We start from the raw sequence: 18282 nt of genomic DNA, 5'->3' as shown, positions 1-18282 counted from the left end.
AAGGGGGGACAGGTGCTGTAATCCCTCACCTGCGGCTTAAGGACATAAAAAAACAGATGATGCAACTGGGAAGTTTGTTCCTGCAAAAGCAAGAAGAGGCTCAAAGATGGTGCCTGACATTTTTGTGGATTATTTTTATGCCGGCCCTGCCCCAAATTGGCAAGGCACTGTTGGCCAGGGCAGGGCACCGGCAGCAGGGCGTTGTGTCCATCCTGTGTTCTCTGCCTGCAATTCCACAGTTAAAATGGAGCATGACACAAAGACATGAGCTGCTGTTAACTCAGCTATATATGAACATTCTGCAAGAAATATAAGGATATCGTTCCTGGGATGTTCTTGGGTTGGATTCATTCCTGTGGTAAATCCATGAGAAGAAGCCCCCTGACATCAGCCAAATGAGCCAGTGTAAACGAAGGAAGAACTGAGCTATCCTGATGCTCGCTCATTGCCAAAGGCATTGCTCCCAAAACCAATCCATAGGAGCTATTTTTGCATTTTACATCATGGTGGCATTAGAAGTGAAACACGAGTTCCACTCCTTCAGCTTGGTTTAGTCTCACATTTTGCAGCTCAGCAGAAAACCCAAATCAGACAGGATGGCTTTTTATTAAAAATTAGGCAGTTCTTTTCTCCCCTGCCCTGCCCTGTATTTTACAGGCCCACAAACCCACATACTCTTCATGTCTTCCAACACAACAAACCCCCAAGAGTTGAATCACAGTGGTGCTTTAAAGTTACACAGAGACAGAAGTGTCTTAGCCAGTTACATCAACTTCATTGCAAGCAAGCATCTCACTTATCACAGACTCCTTTCTACACGGTGCTGATGAACAAATCCCAGGAGAAAACCTGCATCCCGACACCTCCACTCTTTTTCTCCCTTTTCACCTTATCTCCCAAACCTTGCTGTTAGCACTTCCACTTCTCCCCAGCCTGCTCGAGCAGAACTACCTCACTGGAAACAAACTGCTCAGATCCACGTGGAACTTGGGGAACTTGCCTCTGACACCCCTTCTGCAAGCAATCCCTGGAGGATGCATGTGTCGCTAAAGAAGAGAAGCCCGTGAGACAACCAGTCAATGCTGGGATAGGTGCGAAGCCCCTTTGGCCAGCAGCCACCAGCTGGAAGCAGTTTCTCTGCTGTGGATTAATTTCATGGATGCCAGCGGATAATAGCAACTCTCAGTCACTACCAACTTGGGCTGCTTTGCTGTCTCCCTGCTGTTTTAAAAGAGCTTTCATTTCTTGCCACAGAATGTTGGGAGATGAAATAAGGAGGTGTGAGGGGGGGAGACACAAGCCACAGCTACAGGGATCGCATGTACCAGACAGAGCTTAAAGTCCTCCGGCAGTCTGTCCTACCGGGAGCTTTCTTTGTGTATGAGCAGGAAAACCTCATCCAAGGAGAGGAAGCAGAAATAATTGCATGGTCAGACGAGGGGAGAAAAAAGACCTGTTTAACTTGCTAACAAATTTGTGGCATTTTTATCAATCCTCACAGGGATGGATTATTGGAGTGTGTGATCCCATGGACGAGAAAACCTACGTGTGCAGAACAAGCACCACTGCCCTTCTCAGAGTTAAACCCGTCCCAAGCAGAAGGAGGAGCAGAAGAGAAGTGGGGAAGGCTGGAGGTGCGTAGACATGTCCAAGCTGGCGATTTGACCCAGGCCTGGCTCCAGCAGGGCAGGACAACACCCCAGCGGGAGTCACTCGGGGTGGCCCGAGCACGCGTGGAACCAGCCCGGCTTAGCCAGCGCCGGCCGAGCCCGGCAGCCCCTCCTGGCCGGGTCCAACATCCCGAGGGATGCGGGGATGCGCTGCGAGGCTCTGCCCGAGCCGCTCCGGGGGCTGCTGGGGATGGGGAACCCCCCGTCCCGCGGTCTCCTTCGCTGTCTCCCGGGCGCAGCGGGGCCGGGATGTCCCAGCGCCGGCGAACACCCGAAAACACCCCGAAGTGGCCGGTGCGGTACCCCTGCCCCGGCAGGGGCTTCTCCCGCCCGGCCTGGGGGTTCCCCCTCCCTGTCCCGGCGTCACCCCCTCTCCCCGTCCCGCTCCCGGCCGGACTCACTTGCTCCATGGCTCCTCGCCGCCCGCTCAGGGGCTCGGCCACCGCCCCGCTGCCCCGCTGGGCTCCGGGCGGACGGTCATGCCGGGCGGGCCAGGGGGTGCCGGCCCGGGCCGCGCCGCTCTCCCTCCGCAACAACTTCTCGGGAAGCCGGAGCCGCGGCAGCAGCAGTACCGCCGGGTTTCCGGCGGCTCCGGCGCTGCCAGCGAGGAGGCGGGGATGCCCCCGCCGCCGGCCCCGGCCCCGCCGCCGCCTGGCCCGGCCCCTCGCCTGGCCCGGCCCCGGCCCCCCCGGCCGCCGACGTGGGCTTGGGAGCCCCCGGGACGGGTTGGGACTGAGCCCGGGGAAGGGGGATGAACGGGGTCCCTGCGGTCAGGGGTGGGACATGGACCCTGGGGTGGGACAGGATAACCAGGGATGACAGGATACCCGGGGTGGGACATGGAGCTTGGGGTGGGAAAGATCCCCCGGTGTCGGATAGGGTCACCACGGATTGTTAGGACAATGTCCCTGAAATCGGAGAATCCTTGAAATTGGAGGATTCCTGAAATCAGAAGGTCCCCAGTGTCTGTCGGGGTCCCCAGGGTCCAATAGGATCCCCAGGATTAGACAGAGTCCCCGAGGTCAGATACAGTTCCTGAGGTAAGGCAGGGCCCTCAGGGATCAGGCTAGACCCCCGTCGTAGGAGAGTCCCTGAAATCAGCAGGTCCTAAAGGTCAGGGGGCTCCCTGGTGTCTCACATGGTCCCTTGGGATGAGAGGGTCCCATGAGACCAGGCCAGACCCCTGTAGTTAAGACAGCGCCTGAAATCAATGAGTCCTCAGGGTCAAGCAGGGTCCCAGGGGTGGGGCAGGGTCCAGAGTGTCACAGTGTCTCTGGGGCTGCGGTCAGGTCAGGCCCCAGGAGCAGCAGGACAGGGTGCAGGGTGTAGAGAGGTTGAGGGATGCTCCATGAACCCAGTGTGGAGCAATGTCCAGGGCTCAGGTCTGTGTAGCCATGTGGCTCCCTCAGCCACAGTGCTAGCTCCTGGCCATGGGGTGGTCTCTGGACCATGCATTTTGGCAGAGGGCTGATGCCGCTTATTCACCCGAGGAAAACAGCTGGGGAATGGTCTTTGGTAGCAGAACTGGTTAACACTAGTCATGCTCAGAGCCATTGTTCACCACTGGTATTCAGCTTTGCAGACTTCTGCAGCTATTTCAGGCCTGCTGGAGGGCTCGTGTACCCAACAGCCTGCCTGGTTTTTCTTCTAATTATTTCAGTCAGTCTAAAAAAAGACATTACCTCCCTCTGCAAACCTTGCCTCCATTGTTCTCAGCACAGAAAATAAGAAGGAAAGGAGAATAAAAGTCTGACACCCTCTACCTCCAGGTTAAATGCTCTTCTGCATAGGTAAGGGAAGTGCTGAGAGGAAAAATAGGAGGCAGCTTCTGCTAACCAGAGGTGGAAGGGATAGCAGAGCATCCATCAGGGCTGGCTACCCCCATCCTGCAGGGCCAGGGGTTAATGGGGGAGCTGGGAATCACCCTGGGACACACCAGGACTTGAAATGAGAAATCCTGGTACTGTCAAGGCACATTGACAGGAGAATGATTGCCGTGTCAGCAGAAAGACATCTCATATGGGAGGGAGCAGCTAATAGCTTTGCTGTGATGAATCTCGGTTTTGACAAGGGGCTGAGGCACCAAATACACTTGGAAAAGCCAAGGGAGGACAGACAGGGTCTAACTGGCTGTAACTGCTGTGAGCAGCAAGAAAGCATCAAGAGGGAGGATGCATCATGCTGACCACCATGGTCAAGGCATTGCCCCAAGCACTACACTTGCCCTCCCTCTCCTCTCACCTGCAGGATTTTGGGGTAAGACCCTCCTGTTTGCTCCAGTTGCACAGGGCTGCAGGAGCAGCAGGGGTTGAGCCAGGACTGGAGTTCTTAAGGGAAAGTACACACAAATAATTATTAGTGATAATTAGCAAAAACTCACTGATGACATCTCCTTCCTATCAGCTTAGCTCCAGGTTTGGCAAAGACTCTGGTCTCGCCGAGACAATCCCCATGTTGTATAAACACCTTCTGTGGCCTCCCCTGCTCCTCCTCCATGGCCAAGAGCCAAATTAGGCAAAATGCTGCCACAAGCATCGGAGATTGGCACAGAGGGGCCTGGCCAGTGGCCAGGGGTTTGACAGCATCCTTCAGATTCCGTCTTTACCTAGCACAACAGGCACCTCTGAAAGATATGACAAGAAAATCATGACTGGCCATCAGCATTCAGAGCTGTCACCAAGCCAGTGTTAGCTCTCTGCTGCCTAACGCCAGGTGGGAGGTGGTTTTAAAACATGTTTTCTTTGTTTAATTTCCTGAGCCATCAAAACGGGATTTTGGGTGGGAAGTGGGATCATAACAGCTCACCCACAGCCTTCTCAGTGGGAGTGTGAGAGCAAGACAGGGTGTCACAGTCCTGAGTTTGGCTCCAGGATGGTGCCAGACATCACAAAATAAACTATTGAAAACAGATTGTATTTTAGCCAGGCTTTTAAAACAACCAAAAACCCCCAAATTACTGGAACTGTGTTCAGTATTCTCTGTTTCCTGGCAGGGCTGGGGGAGGTGAGGGGAAGCCTCTGGCTGTACAGATAGGGTGCGGGCTGTGGTTCCAGCTCTCCTGGAAAATTTTAATCGGTCAAAAAGTGAAGAATATTTTTAGCATGCAGTCAGCATGCATGTAAGGACGTGTGTGCTGTGAGAGCATGCGGTGCAGAGGCCACATCCCTGTGATCTATCAGCTATCCTTAACCTTGCAGGCAGACCTGGAGAGACCCACTCTGACCCCCTCCAGCATTGCAGGGGAACCTGTTGTTTGCAAGAGGATGTTCAGTTCACAACAGGGAGGTTGGTCCAAAAATGCTGCAGGGAGAGGTGTTGAGCATGTGTCTGCAGCCCAGACAGGCTGGCCTGTTGTCTTCTACTTTGATAAGAGGTGGTGAAATGCTGCTGCAGCAAAGTGAAATGGAGTCACGAGTGACACCAGGGAGGGTGGGATGGTGAGTCGTTAACTGAGGAAGTTTCTTCGCAAGGGGTCCCATGAGTCTTCCTGCTCTGTGCCTCAATGGCCGCATTTGGGGTCTTGCAAAACTCGGTGGGGAGGATGTAGAGGAATTCCGTGGTGCTGGGTGTCAGAAGCTCTGGCTGCAGAGACACAGCTTCCCCAAAGCCACTCAGGGATGAGACAGGACTGCAATGGGTGGGGAGTCCCTCCTGCCCTCCCAAACATGGACAAACCAGTCTCTCCAGCCACAGACACCACATTAGAGAGCTGTGGTCACCCTCATGTCTACCTGCCATCCTTTCCCTGCTGCAGGCAGGGAGCTCTGTCTCCTGCATCCAACCTGAGGTACCTCATGACCAGGGTCAGCCACTCCACCTGCTCTCGCCTTGGTTTTCCTCCACTTCAAATGGCAATAACCCATCTCCGGGGTGCTCTGAAGCCAAGTTCATTAGTGCCTGGCTTCGTTAAATTGGTTTGAGCAGGGCTGGACAGAGACTCATTATGGCAATTGCCCTGTTATCTGCTCAGCACTGGGGAGGAGGAGGTGAACACGCCTGTGACACTGGAAACCAATGCTGGGCTCAGTGAGGCCACAGGGCTCCTGAGCTGGAGGAGAAATCCTCTACCCTTCATATACATGGGCAAATTAATGGGGGTGTTCTTAATTTCATCTGTTTGGTTGGGGCCTAAAAACAGAGAGGTCCAGAGAAAGTGCTGGGTCTGAATGGATGCGCAAGGGTAGGGCTCAGTTCAGGCTCTTGATGCCAAGTAGAGCCCATGGCACCTCTCACAATGGCATGGTTGTGTGGACTAAATCAGTTCGTCAGGTGGACTGCAGTCCTCCACACTACCTGTGCTAGCCAAGTACTCGTGGGGGTGGCCAAATCCTTGGGTGATGCATGGGGAATTAGCAGCAGCAAAGGCTGGAGAGATGGGAGACCACACATCTGGAGCTGACACAGAAAAAGGTCTTTCTTCACCTCTCACCAGCTTTCTGGGGCTTAAATCTTGTGGTTTTTGGGACAAGCCATGTGAAAGGATGGTGCTTCCAGCCACATTCCCTGCTGCAGTGGGGCCAGTCAGGGTTTTCATGCCTGGTCTGAGGCTTGGCCTGTAAACACGACCTGCCAAAATCCTGGTTTTACCTGTTTTCCTCTTGGCTGATACCAGTCCAAGCTTCTGCCCTAATCAAACCTGGGTTTTCCCAGCTACTCTTGCTCCCTATTTTAGTTACATATCTGGAAGAGAAGACCCAGCTATCTGCCAAAGCCATCAGCCTGCAAGCGCTCACAAGGAATTCATGTGCTCTCCCTGCTGATCTTGATGGTTTTGTAAGGAAAAGCAGTCCTGGCTGCAGAGGACGTTTGGTGCTCACAGGAGGGACAAAGCGATCCAAAACTGTCGGTAAGGAGGTCACTTGCTGGGGGAAAATGGGACAAGTTAGTGGTTTAAATGATCTTAAAACCAGCAGTGAGTTGAAGGAACATGGCCAAGCCCTGTGGCAGAGTGGAAAGTGGGCAATGAGCAATGCTGCTTTGTGCTCTCTTCTTCCTTTCTGTTTTAACTCAGCATGAACAGTAAGCCCTGATGAAAGACAGTAGGTGCAGGCTGGAAGAGGTGACTGATGATGCCAGAACATCACTGTTGGTGTCCTGGTGATGGCCATGGTTTATGCATGAAAGGTGAGAAGGAGTGAAGCACCTGGTGGGTGAGGGCTCAGGATAACTCTCCTGCTCCATTGCTGCACAGGGTGAATGGGAGCAGTGCGGGACTAGAACAGGGCTGGAATAGGATGGTCCATGCTGCTTTTAGTCCCCAGGTGTTTTGAAGCCAAGGCTGTGCCCCACATCCTGCAGGCAAAACCCAATCCCTGTGTAAATGGCTTGGAGCAGCTTCCCACATCCCTCATCTCATCATCCTGTGCCTGGGACAGTTGCCTCTGGGCTCTCCCAATAGCTCTTCACTGTTCCTGGCCTTCACTGACATCTCCACCAATGACAAAATATGCCAAAAATAACCCCTGCTCTCCAGCAGGAAGGTGGGATATAAACACACTGACTATTTGTTAGTATTAGTGCTTTCCAGGCTTTCAAACCAGACTCAGTTTGGGGGGGAATCACTTCCTGCTCCATAGTCCTGACCTCCCACTGCCTCCCTACTCTGTCTAGGCATGGGAGCTCCCCAAAACACCTCTGCTCTGTGCATGCCACTTTGAGAAGGTGAAGCTGCAGCCCCAGAGGTGCTTGAGGGATTTTTCTTGTTGAGTTTAAGGTAAGGCAGCATCTCTGGGTGCATTGCAGCCACTGGCTTTCCTGCATGCAATGCAACATTGGAATCCTCCTGGAGCTGCTGGGATATATAAAAATATGTTATAGATATACATGGTAACATCCTCAGAACCTGAGTTTGTTTGCTGTGGCAAGAAACAAATCCTCAGAGAAGTGTAATCTGGTACCTGTAGCACTGATGACCTCTGGTAATACAATCCTGCTTCATGTACTCCTGCTCTCAGGCCCATCCCATGCCATCCTGATTCTGATCCCTACCTGCCACCCTGCCTGGTTCCTGAGCACAAAGGGACTCGGGAGTTTTGTGGATCGATGTCTTGCACAGTGAGCAACCATGGAGTTGTCTGAAATTATGTTCTTTATGACATGGATGAGCATGTAGAGAACACAGGGAAGCAGCAGAAGGGGTTAAATCAATAGTTACATTTAAATCAATATTCTGATTTATGCTCCTGTTCCAGTGATGCTGACTTCCTTTGCCCCCTGGTTTGAGGGTGCAGACCTCAGTGGTTCATTCTGAGCCACCATTTCTGTGGTAAACATGCATTTTGGCAGACATGCTGCAGGATTGGGCTGGCTTGTTGGTTTTTTGTTGAGAAGAGGGGAAGCAAAAATTAAACAACTTGACCATGGCTGTGATCTGTGCACCTAACCCACTGGTGAGATTGGCTCCCCAAAACTGGGTGTAAAAAGGCGTATCAGCAGTTGTTTCACCTCTGGGTTTCCCTGCAGATGCTGATGGCCGAATTCCTGCTGCCAGTGCTTGGGTCCCTGCAGGAGGAGGCTGGAAAAATCCTGTCTCCTGGATCAGGACTTCAGGGTGATGCTTTCCCTGAAGATGCCTTGTGCGGTGGCTGTGGAAATGAGCTGAGTCTTGGTGTGAGCAGGGAGGGGGTGAAATTTACAGCTGTGCCCTGGTTTTGCTGGTGACTCATGAGGTAGGATTGGATCAAGTGAATTCCGCAAAGATTTACAGCAAGTAAACCTTTTCACGTGCAGGGCTTATTGCATTGGCCTGTTGTGTGCAAGACGGGTTCTGCACGTACTGCCATTGGCCAAGCAGCCAGTGTGAAACCCTCTCCTGTGACAGAGTTTTCTCCCTGACAGGGGTTCATCCCCCTTTAGCCCTGCAGTGAGGTGGTACTGGGACCACAAGCACTTTGCATCCCTCTCCCAGCACTGTGGCCTCCTCTCAGCCTTTCCAATGAGGCCAAGAGCTTGGGGACCAACTGCCCAGCTCTCAGCCATGCCAGTGTCCCACTTTAGCACAGACCCATGGATGCAACAAGCTGTGGGATCCAGAAGAAAAACTGACTGAGAACATGTAGGAAATACTTCCCTTCTAAAATTTCAAAATGTAATTAATGTCAGTAATGACCGTTACGAGCCTGAGTGGGGCAAGGAGAGGACTCAGATTGTCTGACAGCCACAGCCTTTGCAGTAATGCCTGATTCGGCAGCCTGACGTGGTAACGGGTTCTTGCTGCCACCAACATCCCTGCCACTCTGTCTCCAGCATCCCGGCCATACCGCCCGCATCCTTGTTCCATCCCTCCCCTCAGCCTTTCCCTTTAGCCCCTCTCAGCCCATCCTGTCAATCTACCGCAGCCCGAGCCCCCGCTGCTCCCCGGGCAGCAGCAGCAGCAGCCCAGCCCGAGCCCCGGCGCTGCCCTTCCTCCCGCCCTTCCTCCTCCCCGCGGCGTGGTGCCATCCCCACCTAGTGCCGGCCCGGCGCACCGGCCGCGGGCAGCCTTGGGGCTCCCCGGACTCCCCGGGCTCCGGGGACCGCGGCATCTCCTCCACGCCCCCGGCTGCATCCGGACAACCGTGGCACGGCCCTGCGGGGGATTTCCGTGCCCTGGCCCTGAGGGATGCTCGGGGGTAAAGGAAAGGTGGGAGGAAATGAGCTGATGCAGCCTTTGCACTGCTCCAGAAGACGGGGGCAGACAGGGACCACCACAGATCCCACATCTGCTGAGGCTGTTGGCCTCTTCATGCCCCATCCTGCGGCCCGGGAAAACGGGATTCCCCCCTTTCCAGGACGGGTAACCCAGATGAGAAGGAGGGAAAGGGCCACATCCTGTCCCCAGTCACCGAACTTGTCCCATCACCAGGGCTGGACCCCTTTGGGTATCACTTTGGGGATGCTCCTGCACATCACAGGTTTGGAGTTCTTAGTGGGATTTCCCAAGGACACATCCCCATGGACCCCACATGTCTCAGTGCCTGGGGAGCATCACCTCCCTCACCCCCCTCCAGACCATGTAAGCACCAGTTGTAGGTGTCTAGGGCAGAGTAAGGAGCCAGGAAATGCCTTGAGCAGTGCCCCCCTGTATCAGGTCTGTTCTTGCCTCCCTCCAGCCTATCAGAGACTCCCAGAGCCACAATGTCTTTAAATTTTTCTTCCCTTCCTTCACCCTGTTGCACCTCAGATCCACATACAGCTTCTTACCTGCCCTGTCCCTGTGTCCAAGGGCTATTCTCTCTGCCCAGATGCTGTCCAAGCTAGCCAGGGCATCCAGAGGTATCTTCTCACCTGGAACAAAGAGGTGAGCAGTAATCCTCTGCTCAACCACACCAGCTTCCCTGGGCTTGCAACATCCTTCATCCACTATAATTTTGGTTGGATGGACCCTCTACAAGTTGCTGCACCCAGTCCTTGGAAGGAAGTGGCTCTTTGCACTGACATTTTCTGAAATTCTGCTCTTTTTTTGTGCTTTCGTACCTTTTGTCTGGCATCACCCTCCCTGGCTGTTGCATAGGCACTTTCCTCAGCTCGCTTGGGTGCTGTGGCCTTGCTGTCCCAGCCCCACAGGAGATATCAAGGTCCCCTGGAGTTTCCCCATGTCTCAGGGGTATTCAGAGGCAGGATGCTCTGCAGGAGGATGCTCCTGCTTGCCCATGGGGTACTATGGAAAGCTGGGGATATGCTCAGAAATTTCTGAAGACCACAGGAAAGCATGGGAAAGACAGACCACAGGTTGGAGAGGAGGCAGGAAGAAAGGAAGATTAAGGGGTGATGTGGCCTCCTTCGTATTTCCTGATGAAACAAGGAAGAAGCCCAACACTGCCCCTATTTTTTCTCAGAAAACCCCTTGCAGCTCAGCCCTGAAAGTGGGATTCAGCAGCTTGGTGCAACTCAAACGTTTCCTCTGCTGCTTTAAAGAAAACGTTGGAACAGAGTGAGCTTAAAGCCTGCTGAAGAGGCCCATTTATCTGGGAACTGAAAGAAAATATTGGGATAATATTTGGAAAAGCCTGTGAATGGGCATGGCCCAGCATGTGCCGGGCAGCAGCAACCTGTGAGCTGCGGGGGGAGAAGCCACCCTCTGCGTGTGGTTAATTTTCCCCTTTTCCCTCATTTCCTTCCCATTTCCTTCCCAGCTCTGAAAGGTTTTGCCGTGCCTAGATAGGTCCTTGAGATGTGTTTCCCCCAGGAGAGTTGTAGTGCTGGAAGAAAAAGAGATTTTTCATGAGCAGGATGGGCACAAACCCTGCCCAGTTTGAGTATCCGGGGGGGCTGATGGAGAGGTGTTTCTTTCCCCTGGTTAACAACTGAGGCTGATCTGCAGGACACACTTAATCAGATATCACTAAACCCAGGGTTGATTCCTGACTAATTGGTCAGTAATAACCATTTAATTGGCAAAGCTGCAGTGACACTCCAGCCCTCCCTTCCCAGAGCCATTAGCAGCATCTATTTTAACATTTGGAGCCTGGCTGGGATTCAGTAAATGGGTTTTTGTGGGTTTTTTCACATTTAAAAACATTAACGTGTGTTCAGAATTCAGTTGGACATCTCATTTGGCTTTGAAGCATAATTATGCTTGATGAGGACTAATAAGCATCTTTCAAATCGAGACCAGGTTAGCATCTCTCCTGCTGTCTCCTGCGGGGAAGCCGATATTCTCCAACAGCTGATTTTTATGGGATTAATCCAGATATGTCCAGGGCTCCATAGAACCCTGCTTTGTCTTTGACTGTTTTGTTTTGGTTTTTTTTTTTAGATAGTCTTTTTCCACTTAGGATGAGTTTTTATTGTTGTGGAGTTTTGTTCTGTGTGGGATTTCCACCTGCTGTGGGTCTCAGGGGGCTTTTGCAGGATGCAAAGTGTGATTTGCTGAAAACAGGCTTTTTTACCTCCCAGACTCATTAGGAAAGAAATAAACATTGGAGGGTTTGGTTTTTTCAGTGTGACAAAGGAAAACTCTAAATTCTCAGCCCCAAACTGATCCCAAGTCTTGAGACCTTGGTGTTGGCTCGAAGCCTGGCTGCAGGCTGAAGCAGATGTTGCCAGTCCCTGGCACAGATGATCATTGATGGGCGATGGCTGATGGTTGGATTGATGTCGAGGTCGGCCCTGCTCCAGCACCAGCGCCTGCCCTAAGGTGGAGCTGCTTCTCTTTCAGCATCGTGGCCGCCCAGAAAACATTGGATCCAGTCTGGTCACCCAAATACCGCCTGCCTGCAGCTTCTGAGCAGAGCTCAGAAAAAAGAAAACCTATCCATACTGTGGGTTTGTGTTTGTTTTCCAAGCTCCCCCGTTGAAATTCCATGTCAAAGGTAAGCTCGCTTGGAGATTTGGCAAGTCTTGCTATGCTGCCGAAACCTCCAGAAATGCCCTTGGTGAGCCCGAAGCATGCTCTGCCACTGGGATGAGGAGTGAGTCCCGGTCCCAGCTTGCCAGGGGATGAGGGGACACAAACATGGCACACCCCCTTCTCCACCAAAAACTGTCCCTTCCCAAGGGCAGCCCTCCTGTCCTTTACCAGCAGAGCCCCTCCACAGTCCCACAGGACTGCTCTCACCCATCACTCCCACAGCTGTCTCTCCGGCAAACCCCAAAGCTGCTGCTCTAAACCCCCCAGATTCCCAGCTGAGTCAAAATACTCCCAAAATCTAAAAGTGGCAAAGGAGAAAACCCCTCCTGTCCTATTCTGTCACAGCTCTGGGGGCTGCTAGGGGGGTTAAGGACACCAGCCAAAAGCTATAGGGGAAAGACCTTTAGTTGTGAGCACTTGGTGCTTGGGCAGCTCTCCTACCTTTTTTTCTAAGACATTTTGCAGCAATTAAAGAGCTGCAGGTAAATGCCAAACCCCAAATCCTGGCAAAGGTGCCAGCTGCTCTGCAGTCAGGACAGACCCAGCCACTGACTCTGGGCTGACCATGTTCCAGCCCTAAATAGCTGCTTTTTAGGGACAGGTGGGTCACAGCAAACTTTATTTTTCTGGAAACAGCAAGCACATTGTGCAGGGCAGGCTTTCCAAGGATGCTCCCCACACCCTTTTCAGGAAATACCATGCATCTCTCCTTCGTGCCATGCCAATTTTTTTTTTTAATTGGCATAAAAGATAGCCTCGGCAAGGACACACCATGTTTTCCCTGGGCTGTCGGATTTTATTTTGAAATCGCTGCTGGTTTGATCTTTGCATCTCTCCACCCCCAGGCTCATCTCTCTCCTCTCGTGTTTCTGCTCCTGGTGCTTGCTCCAGTGCAGTGGGATTTGCTGGGAAGTGAAAATGTGGGGAGGGGGGGCTCATTCTGTGCCAGTCACAGCCGGGTCCTTGGTACATCACCCTACCTGGGGGTGAATAGAAGAGCTGCCACAGAGAGCAGACAGCAGCTGTCGCTTCCTGGTGTCCCCCTGCCCCTTCTAGGAGTCCAGCTTTTGATCCCAAGTCCAGCCCTGGAGCCATCATCCAAACACCAACAGCCATCTTTCCTTTGGGGGAACTTGAAATAGCTTCCCCCTGCGTGGTGACAACACATCCCCCACGTGGCACCAGTGTAACCGGCTTTTCCAAGACCTGCTCTTCCAGGGGTGGGGTTGGGTTGGCTCGGTTTATTACCAGCACCCACTTGACTCCAGTGTTTCTCCCTGGTACGTTGCTCTCAGATGAAGTGGGATAGTGGCAACAACCAGGAGAGGAGGAAGAAGGATTCCTACTTCACATGTGGGATGGGTGCCACCAGGACACATCCCTGCAGTTCCAGTCCCAGCACCCTCTCCGGGTAAGGCATCTGCCCATTCTACCACCCCTGACATGGGCATTTCCTTCGTTGCCCTAATTTCCAAAATAACAATAAACCCCAAACCTATTCAGGATGAATGAAAAGGCATGGGTTTGCTCCTTTTTAGTTCAAGACCAGCACACAGGCAATTATCTTTGATTGATTTTCCCACCCTATGGATGTGTATACTGGGCCCAGCAGTCCCCAGAGCGCCCTTCAGCCACCAAGCTTCAATTGTTTCGAAACTTTGGAATCCACCTTTTGGATATTTTTTCAGGCCTGAGTCCATAATGGACCCTTTCTCTTTTCTTTTTTATTACTAACATTTTTACCAGGATGACATTTGGACTAGGCAGGGAAATCTTCTTGTCTGCTACACCAGTACCTGACAATCAAGATTTAATCTTTCTGGAGAGGAAGAACGCATCAGATGTGAAAAAAAAAAAAATTCAGATATCTGTGAAATTGCAGAAAAGCCAAGCAGGAGGAGCCTGTGGGAAATCTCCAGCCCAGCCTGAAGCAGCACAGCAACTGTGCAAGCCCCAACCATCGCCGGACAGATGTTGGTCTAATTACAGCTAAAACCTCTGGTGCTGGGGATGCTCTGCTCCCTGTACCCCAAGTGTATCATTGCAGCCAGGCAGCCTCTCTAATCCCCAGTTTAAATCCCTTTGGCTGCTGCCTTCAGTGCTTGGAAGAGGTGCTGGATGGCAGAAAACCATTGGCACATCCTCCTTGGTCATCCCTGCGGTTCTGAGCTCTTCCATCCTAGCAGGAGCACTATTTCCCCTGTAATTTTCCTTGTTTCTCACTGAGAGCTGCCAGGGATCAGAGATTTATAAACTGTGTGTTTCAAGAATTTGGAAATTAATTTCTCTGTACCTGCGGTGTTGTGACCAGGGCTGGGCACCAACACAGAGCTGCTGCTTATCCCCACCTCCTTGGGCCTTGCTCCACCTCATCCCCTCCTTCCTCTCCATCACATTTGATGTCACCTCTTCAGACTGAAAGCTTAATCCAGATTTAGAAAGGGAAGGAAAAAGGCAGGGACAGGATTGTTTCAGTGAGCACAAATCTCCTGGGAATTTACCCAGGACTTTCCCAGCTGCAAAGCTGGTGGCTGCTGCACGGTGACAGCAGTGGTGGCATTGCCAGAGCCTGTGTGCTGCTGTGACACATCAGCTGTGGAAATGAAGCTCCACGGAAGCTCCAAGCCTTATTTTCCACTGGCAAGTTTCACTGGCAGCTCACTTGTGTGCAGGATTTTACCATTGATATCCCCAAAACCATCTGGCCACTAGTGAGTCTGGGGTTATTTTAACGCCTAAAAGGGCAAGCAGAGAAAAAAAAGAGATTGTTTGAGCTGAGTGACTATAAATGGAAGAATACTGATTTTTCCTGCAGATTTACAAGTCCCTGGAGCGGAGCAGGGACAGCGGCCGAGAGCCCGGTGCTTTGCCATCGCTGCTGTGGGCTGGAATGAGAGGGGGCAGCTGCTGGAGGATGCTGGAGTCATTGTGCTGCCGGACAGATTTGAATGCTGGTGTTAATGAACTGGTGTTAATGGGCTGGTGTTAACGGGCACCCTGATGGTGAGAAGTCTGCACTGGAGCTGTGCAGGGGCTGGAGCTGGGGGGTTCTTCCACGTGGGCTGTCACCAGAGAGTAAAGAGTCAAGCTGCAGTAACTCCCCGGTGCAGACAAGATCCTGAACTACATCACTTTAATTATGCCAGCACAAATTTCATTCATTTGGTTAAGCCTTGGAGCTACAGAAAGAGCTATTTCCAGGTGGTGCTGGTTTAATTATTGCATGCCCTGGATTACCCACCGTGCACAGCTGCATGGCTGGGTTTGTCGGGCTCTCCGGCAGCTGTGCAGCCATCAGCACGGTTGATGGTCCTCCTCACGCCTCTGCACATCCTAGCACACGGGCTGCTTGGGTCAGATAAATGGGTTTTAACCTGATTTGTACTGTAATCTCCATGTCGACAGGGCTCTCATCACGCACAGGATAAAACCCCAGCTCCTGTGGCCGGGGCCCTGTGGGGTTTCACAGGGCAGCTCCTGCCAGCAAGGCCAGCCGATGACTACAAGCCAAGTGGCTTCCCTGTCCTGGCATTCCAGGGACACCTCTGGACCATGGATGTTTGCAAAATGGCTTTTGTTTGCTTAACTCCTTGCACTGGAACAGGCAGAGGCACAGCTCCCACCGTCTTGTCCCTCCTCCACAGGCAGGGACAGGGTGACAATCCTGCTGCCCAGGGCAGGCAGCTCAGTGCCAGCCCTGCCATCCCACCCCTGGAAAAAATAGCACCTTTTGAGTGCGTTATTTGTACTTTCCTTTTCTGAATGTGCCTTAAAAGAAGGGCTTAGTTTTCAAAGAAGCAGCATTTAAATTACATTCTTCCCTGCTCGTCCAGCTCTTTGCTGTAATCTTATTGCTGTACGGAGCAACGAGCGTGCGTGGGACGTGGTGGGATTTTAACTGTAATTCATGGACAGATATAAAATGCCAGGGTTATTATGAATTTTATTCAGGAGAGTTTAAATGTTACTGGTTCAGCAGTGCCTCTTTCCATGCTTCCTTTGCAGCAGCTTCTGTTTAACCTCTCAGCTCACAAAATTTATTGTATTGTTGGTGGCTCGCTGTAATTCTCCAGGTTTTCAAATAATCCCAGGAAAAGGGTTAACTGAAGCCTCTGCCTTAGTCTACATCCACTGCAAAGCATGTGGGACCAAAGTTTTGTCTTTCCTGAACACCCCTGGTAAGTCCCTTGGGTTCATCTGGAAACTGCCACTCTGAATTTCAAAATTATGTCAGTGGGAAGTGGGTCAGTTGGCAGTGCAGGGACCAGGGAGCACCAAAACCTGGGTCCCAATGTTGCAGTTAGCATTTGGACAAGGCTCTTCACCCAGCTCACATGGTTGTTCCAGGCTGAGCTGGACATCACTGGACCCACAACAGGGCACAAGGTTTTATTGGTACGAGTAACTATTCCCCAGGCAGATACATCGTGGTGAATGGCCTTGGGATGGAAGGTCTGTGACGCAGCTTGTAGCTAGGTTTTGATGGCCCATGATGATCATTGATGACCATTGCAGTGGGATGCAGAGCACTTGCCAGACATGGATTCAGCCTGATTCTCCTGGGATTCATCCATTTTTTGTCACCTAACACAGACACAATGGAGGTTTTTGCACACACACCCCCATGAAGGCAACCCCTTTCCCATCTTCACTTATTTCTGAAAAGCCTTCAGAAAGCTTTTCTCACTGCCATACCCTAAACCCTCCCTGCTGCTTCCAGAGCTCATTCACCTTTCTCTGCTCCCTGTGGAGATACTTTTCCCTTCCTTTGCATCCCCTGCTGACAGCAGCGGCCCCCTCAGACCTTCCCCAGCAGAGCAAGGTGGATGTTGATGAAACCAAAGGGTTTTCTTTCATCTATTCCCACCTCTCCTCTTGGCTCTGCCTTGCTGCAATCTCTCTGGACGTCGCATCGCACACGTAGCACACCCAGCACCCGCCAGCCCTGCTCATCCATCTCACACACCTTAATCAATGGGAAAACTTGAGGAAAAGCCCGTAAACCAGATGGGGAAGTGAGGATTGGATTTGCTATGTGCTGGTACTAATGGAAACCATCCTTCACTGCATAATCAGGAGGAATGGCCACACACAACCCATCATTTCTGCCCAGGTTTTCACAGGGCAGCCCTGTGAGGACATGTGTGGGTGATGAGCCCTGGAGGCTCCAGTGTCCCTGCAGTGATAACCCACAGTGATTTCCATGAGCAACAGCTTATGGTGGGTGCAGAGTCACCAAACTCCCCATTGCCTGCCAAATGTGGCAGCAAATTGTCACATCCTAATGCCAGCACAACACTGTTTGCCACACAGAAAACCCTCCAAATCCCCATTTTGCTGATATTTGTAATTTCAACAGGACAAGCCTGCCCTTGTGCACAGGGACTTCACCTCCGTCTGGCCCCTCCATGTATTTGCTGCCTGCAAATGGGTCAAAGCCAGCCCAGCGCAGGAGCTGCCAGAGAATTTTGGCCCTGTCTGAGGCAGAACAGGCTCCCTATAAATTTCACTTGGATTAATCTCATGGCTGAGCTGGGAGTACTTCCCTCCAGCCTTCCTCAGGCTGTCACTAGCTCACCTGCCCTGTGGCAGGGCTGGTACAAATGGGTGGCACCCGACTGTGATTTTTCCCCTCCAGCTCCAGTGGTGGGTTGTACTTATCACTCCTTGGACACACCCCTTCCCCTCCCACACCCAGCTGGGTTTTGCAAATCTGTTTGGGGCTCAGGAAGGTGTTTGTATTCAGAGGGGATGGGGTGTGGGGCTTGTGCCCCAAATACCCACTCAGTTTGTGGTCAGGGTCTGGAAAACAGACGACATGCACTCTGGGAATCACAGCCACCCCTGAGAGACCCATCCTGACTGGAGCCTGTGGATGCAGCTTCTCATTGCCAGGGCCTGGGAGCCCTGGGCACATTCTGAAGCTCGGATTGTGATTCAGGTGAAGCTCTGGTGTGATTGTGAGTGAATGCCAATGCCACTGAAAACATCCTTTCATTTCAGGCAGTCATCAGTTCCTTGCCAGCCTCGGCCCGCATTGACAGGGAGGGCTGTGGAACAGAGGCATCCCTGGCCCACTCCTGAGCCTGGCCTTTGAATGCGCTACCATCTTCTCCAAACAAAGCCCAGTTTCTAATATCCCACGACGTCTCTGCTGTTCCCTGAATGGCATGCGTGGGAGGCAGAGTCAGCACTCCAGCCCGTCTGCCCCAGCCCATGGCTTATGGTGTGCCTCTTGGGTGTCCATGGCCAGGTTTTTCCCCTGAGTCCTCTCCCAAAGCC

At 52.3% G+C, this 18282-nt stretch overlaps 1 protein-coding gene and 1 long non-coding RNA gene across 3 annotated transcripts in view; one reads left to right on the top strand and one right to left on the bottom strand.

The window, feature by feature from the left end:
• The window catches only part of PLEKHO2 (pleckstrin homology domain containing O2), a 26976-nt gene extending 24666 nt beyond the window's left edge, over window positions 1-2310 (bottom strand). The window contains 1 exon segment of the mRNA XM_032122833.1: window positions 2072-2310. Coding sequence (XP_031978724.1) covers window positions 2072-2080 — 9 coding nt within the window. The 5' untranslated portion in view covers window positions 2081-2310.
• On the top strand, window positions 53-18282 carry LOC116450384. 2 transcript variants are annotated; one of them, XR_004242783.1, is made up of 5 exons: window positions 53-1634; window positions 6343-6516; window positions 11809-11962; window positions 13296-13411; window positions 14816-18282. It is a non-coding gene; the product is annotated as an uncharacterized LOC116450384 (long non-coding RNA). The 2 variants fall into 2 exon arrangements; XR_004242784.1 differs by lacking the exon at window positions 14816-18282 and adding an exon at window positions 13747-14223.

Source organism: Corvus moneduloides, chromosome 13 (genome assembly GCF_009650955.1).
Source record: "Corvus moneduloides isolate bCorMon1 chromosome 13, bCorMon1.pri, whole genome shotgun sequence".
Lineage (NCBI taxonomy): Eukaryota > Metazoa > Chordata > Aves > Passeriformes > Corvidae > Corvus > Corvus moneduloides.
Note: the sequence above shows the minus strand (reverse complement) of the source record. Positions and strands in the feature narration are given on the sequence as shown.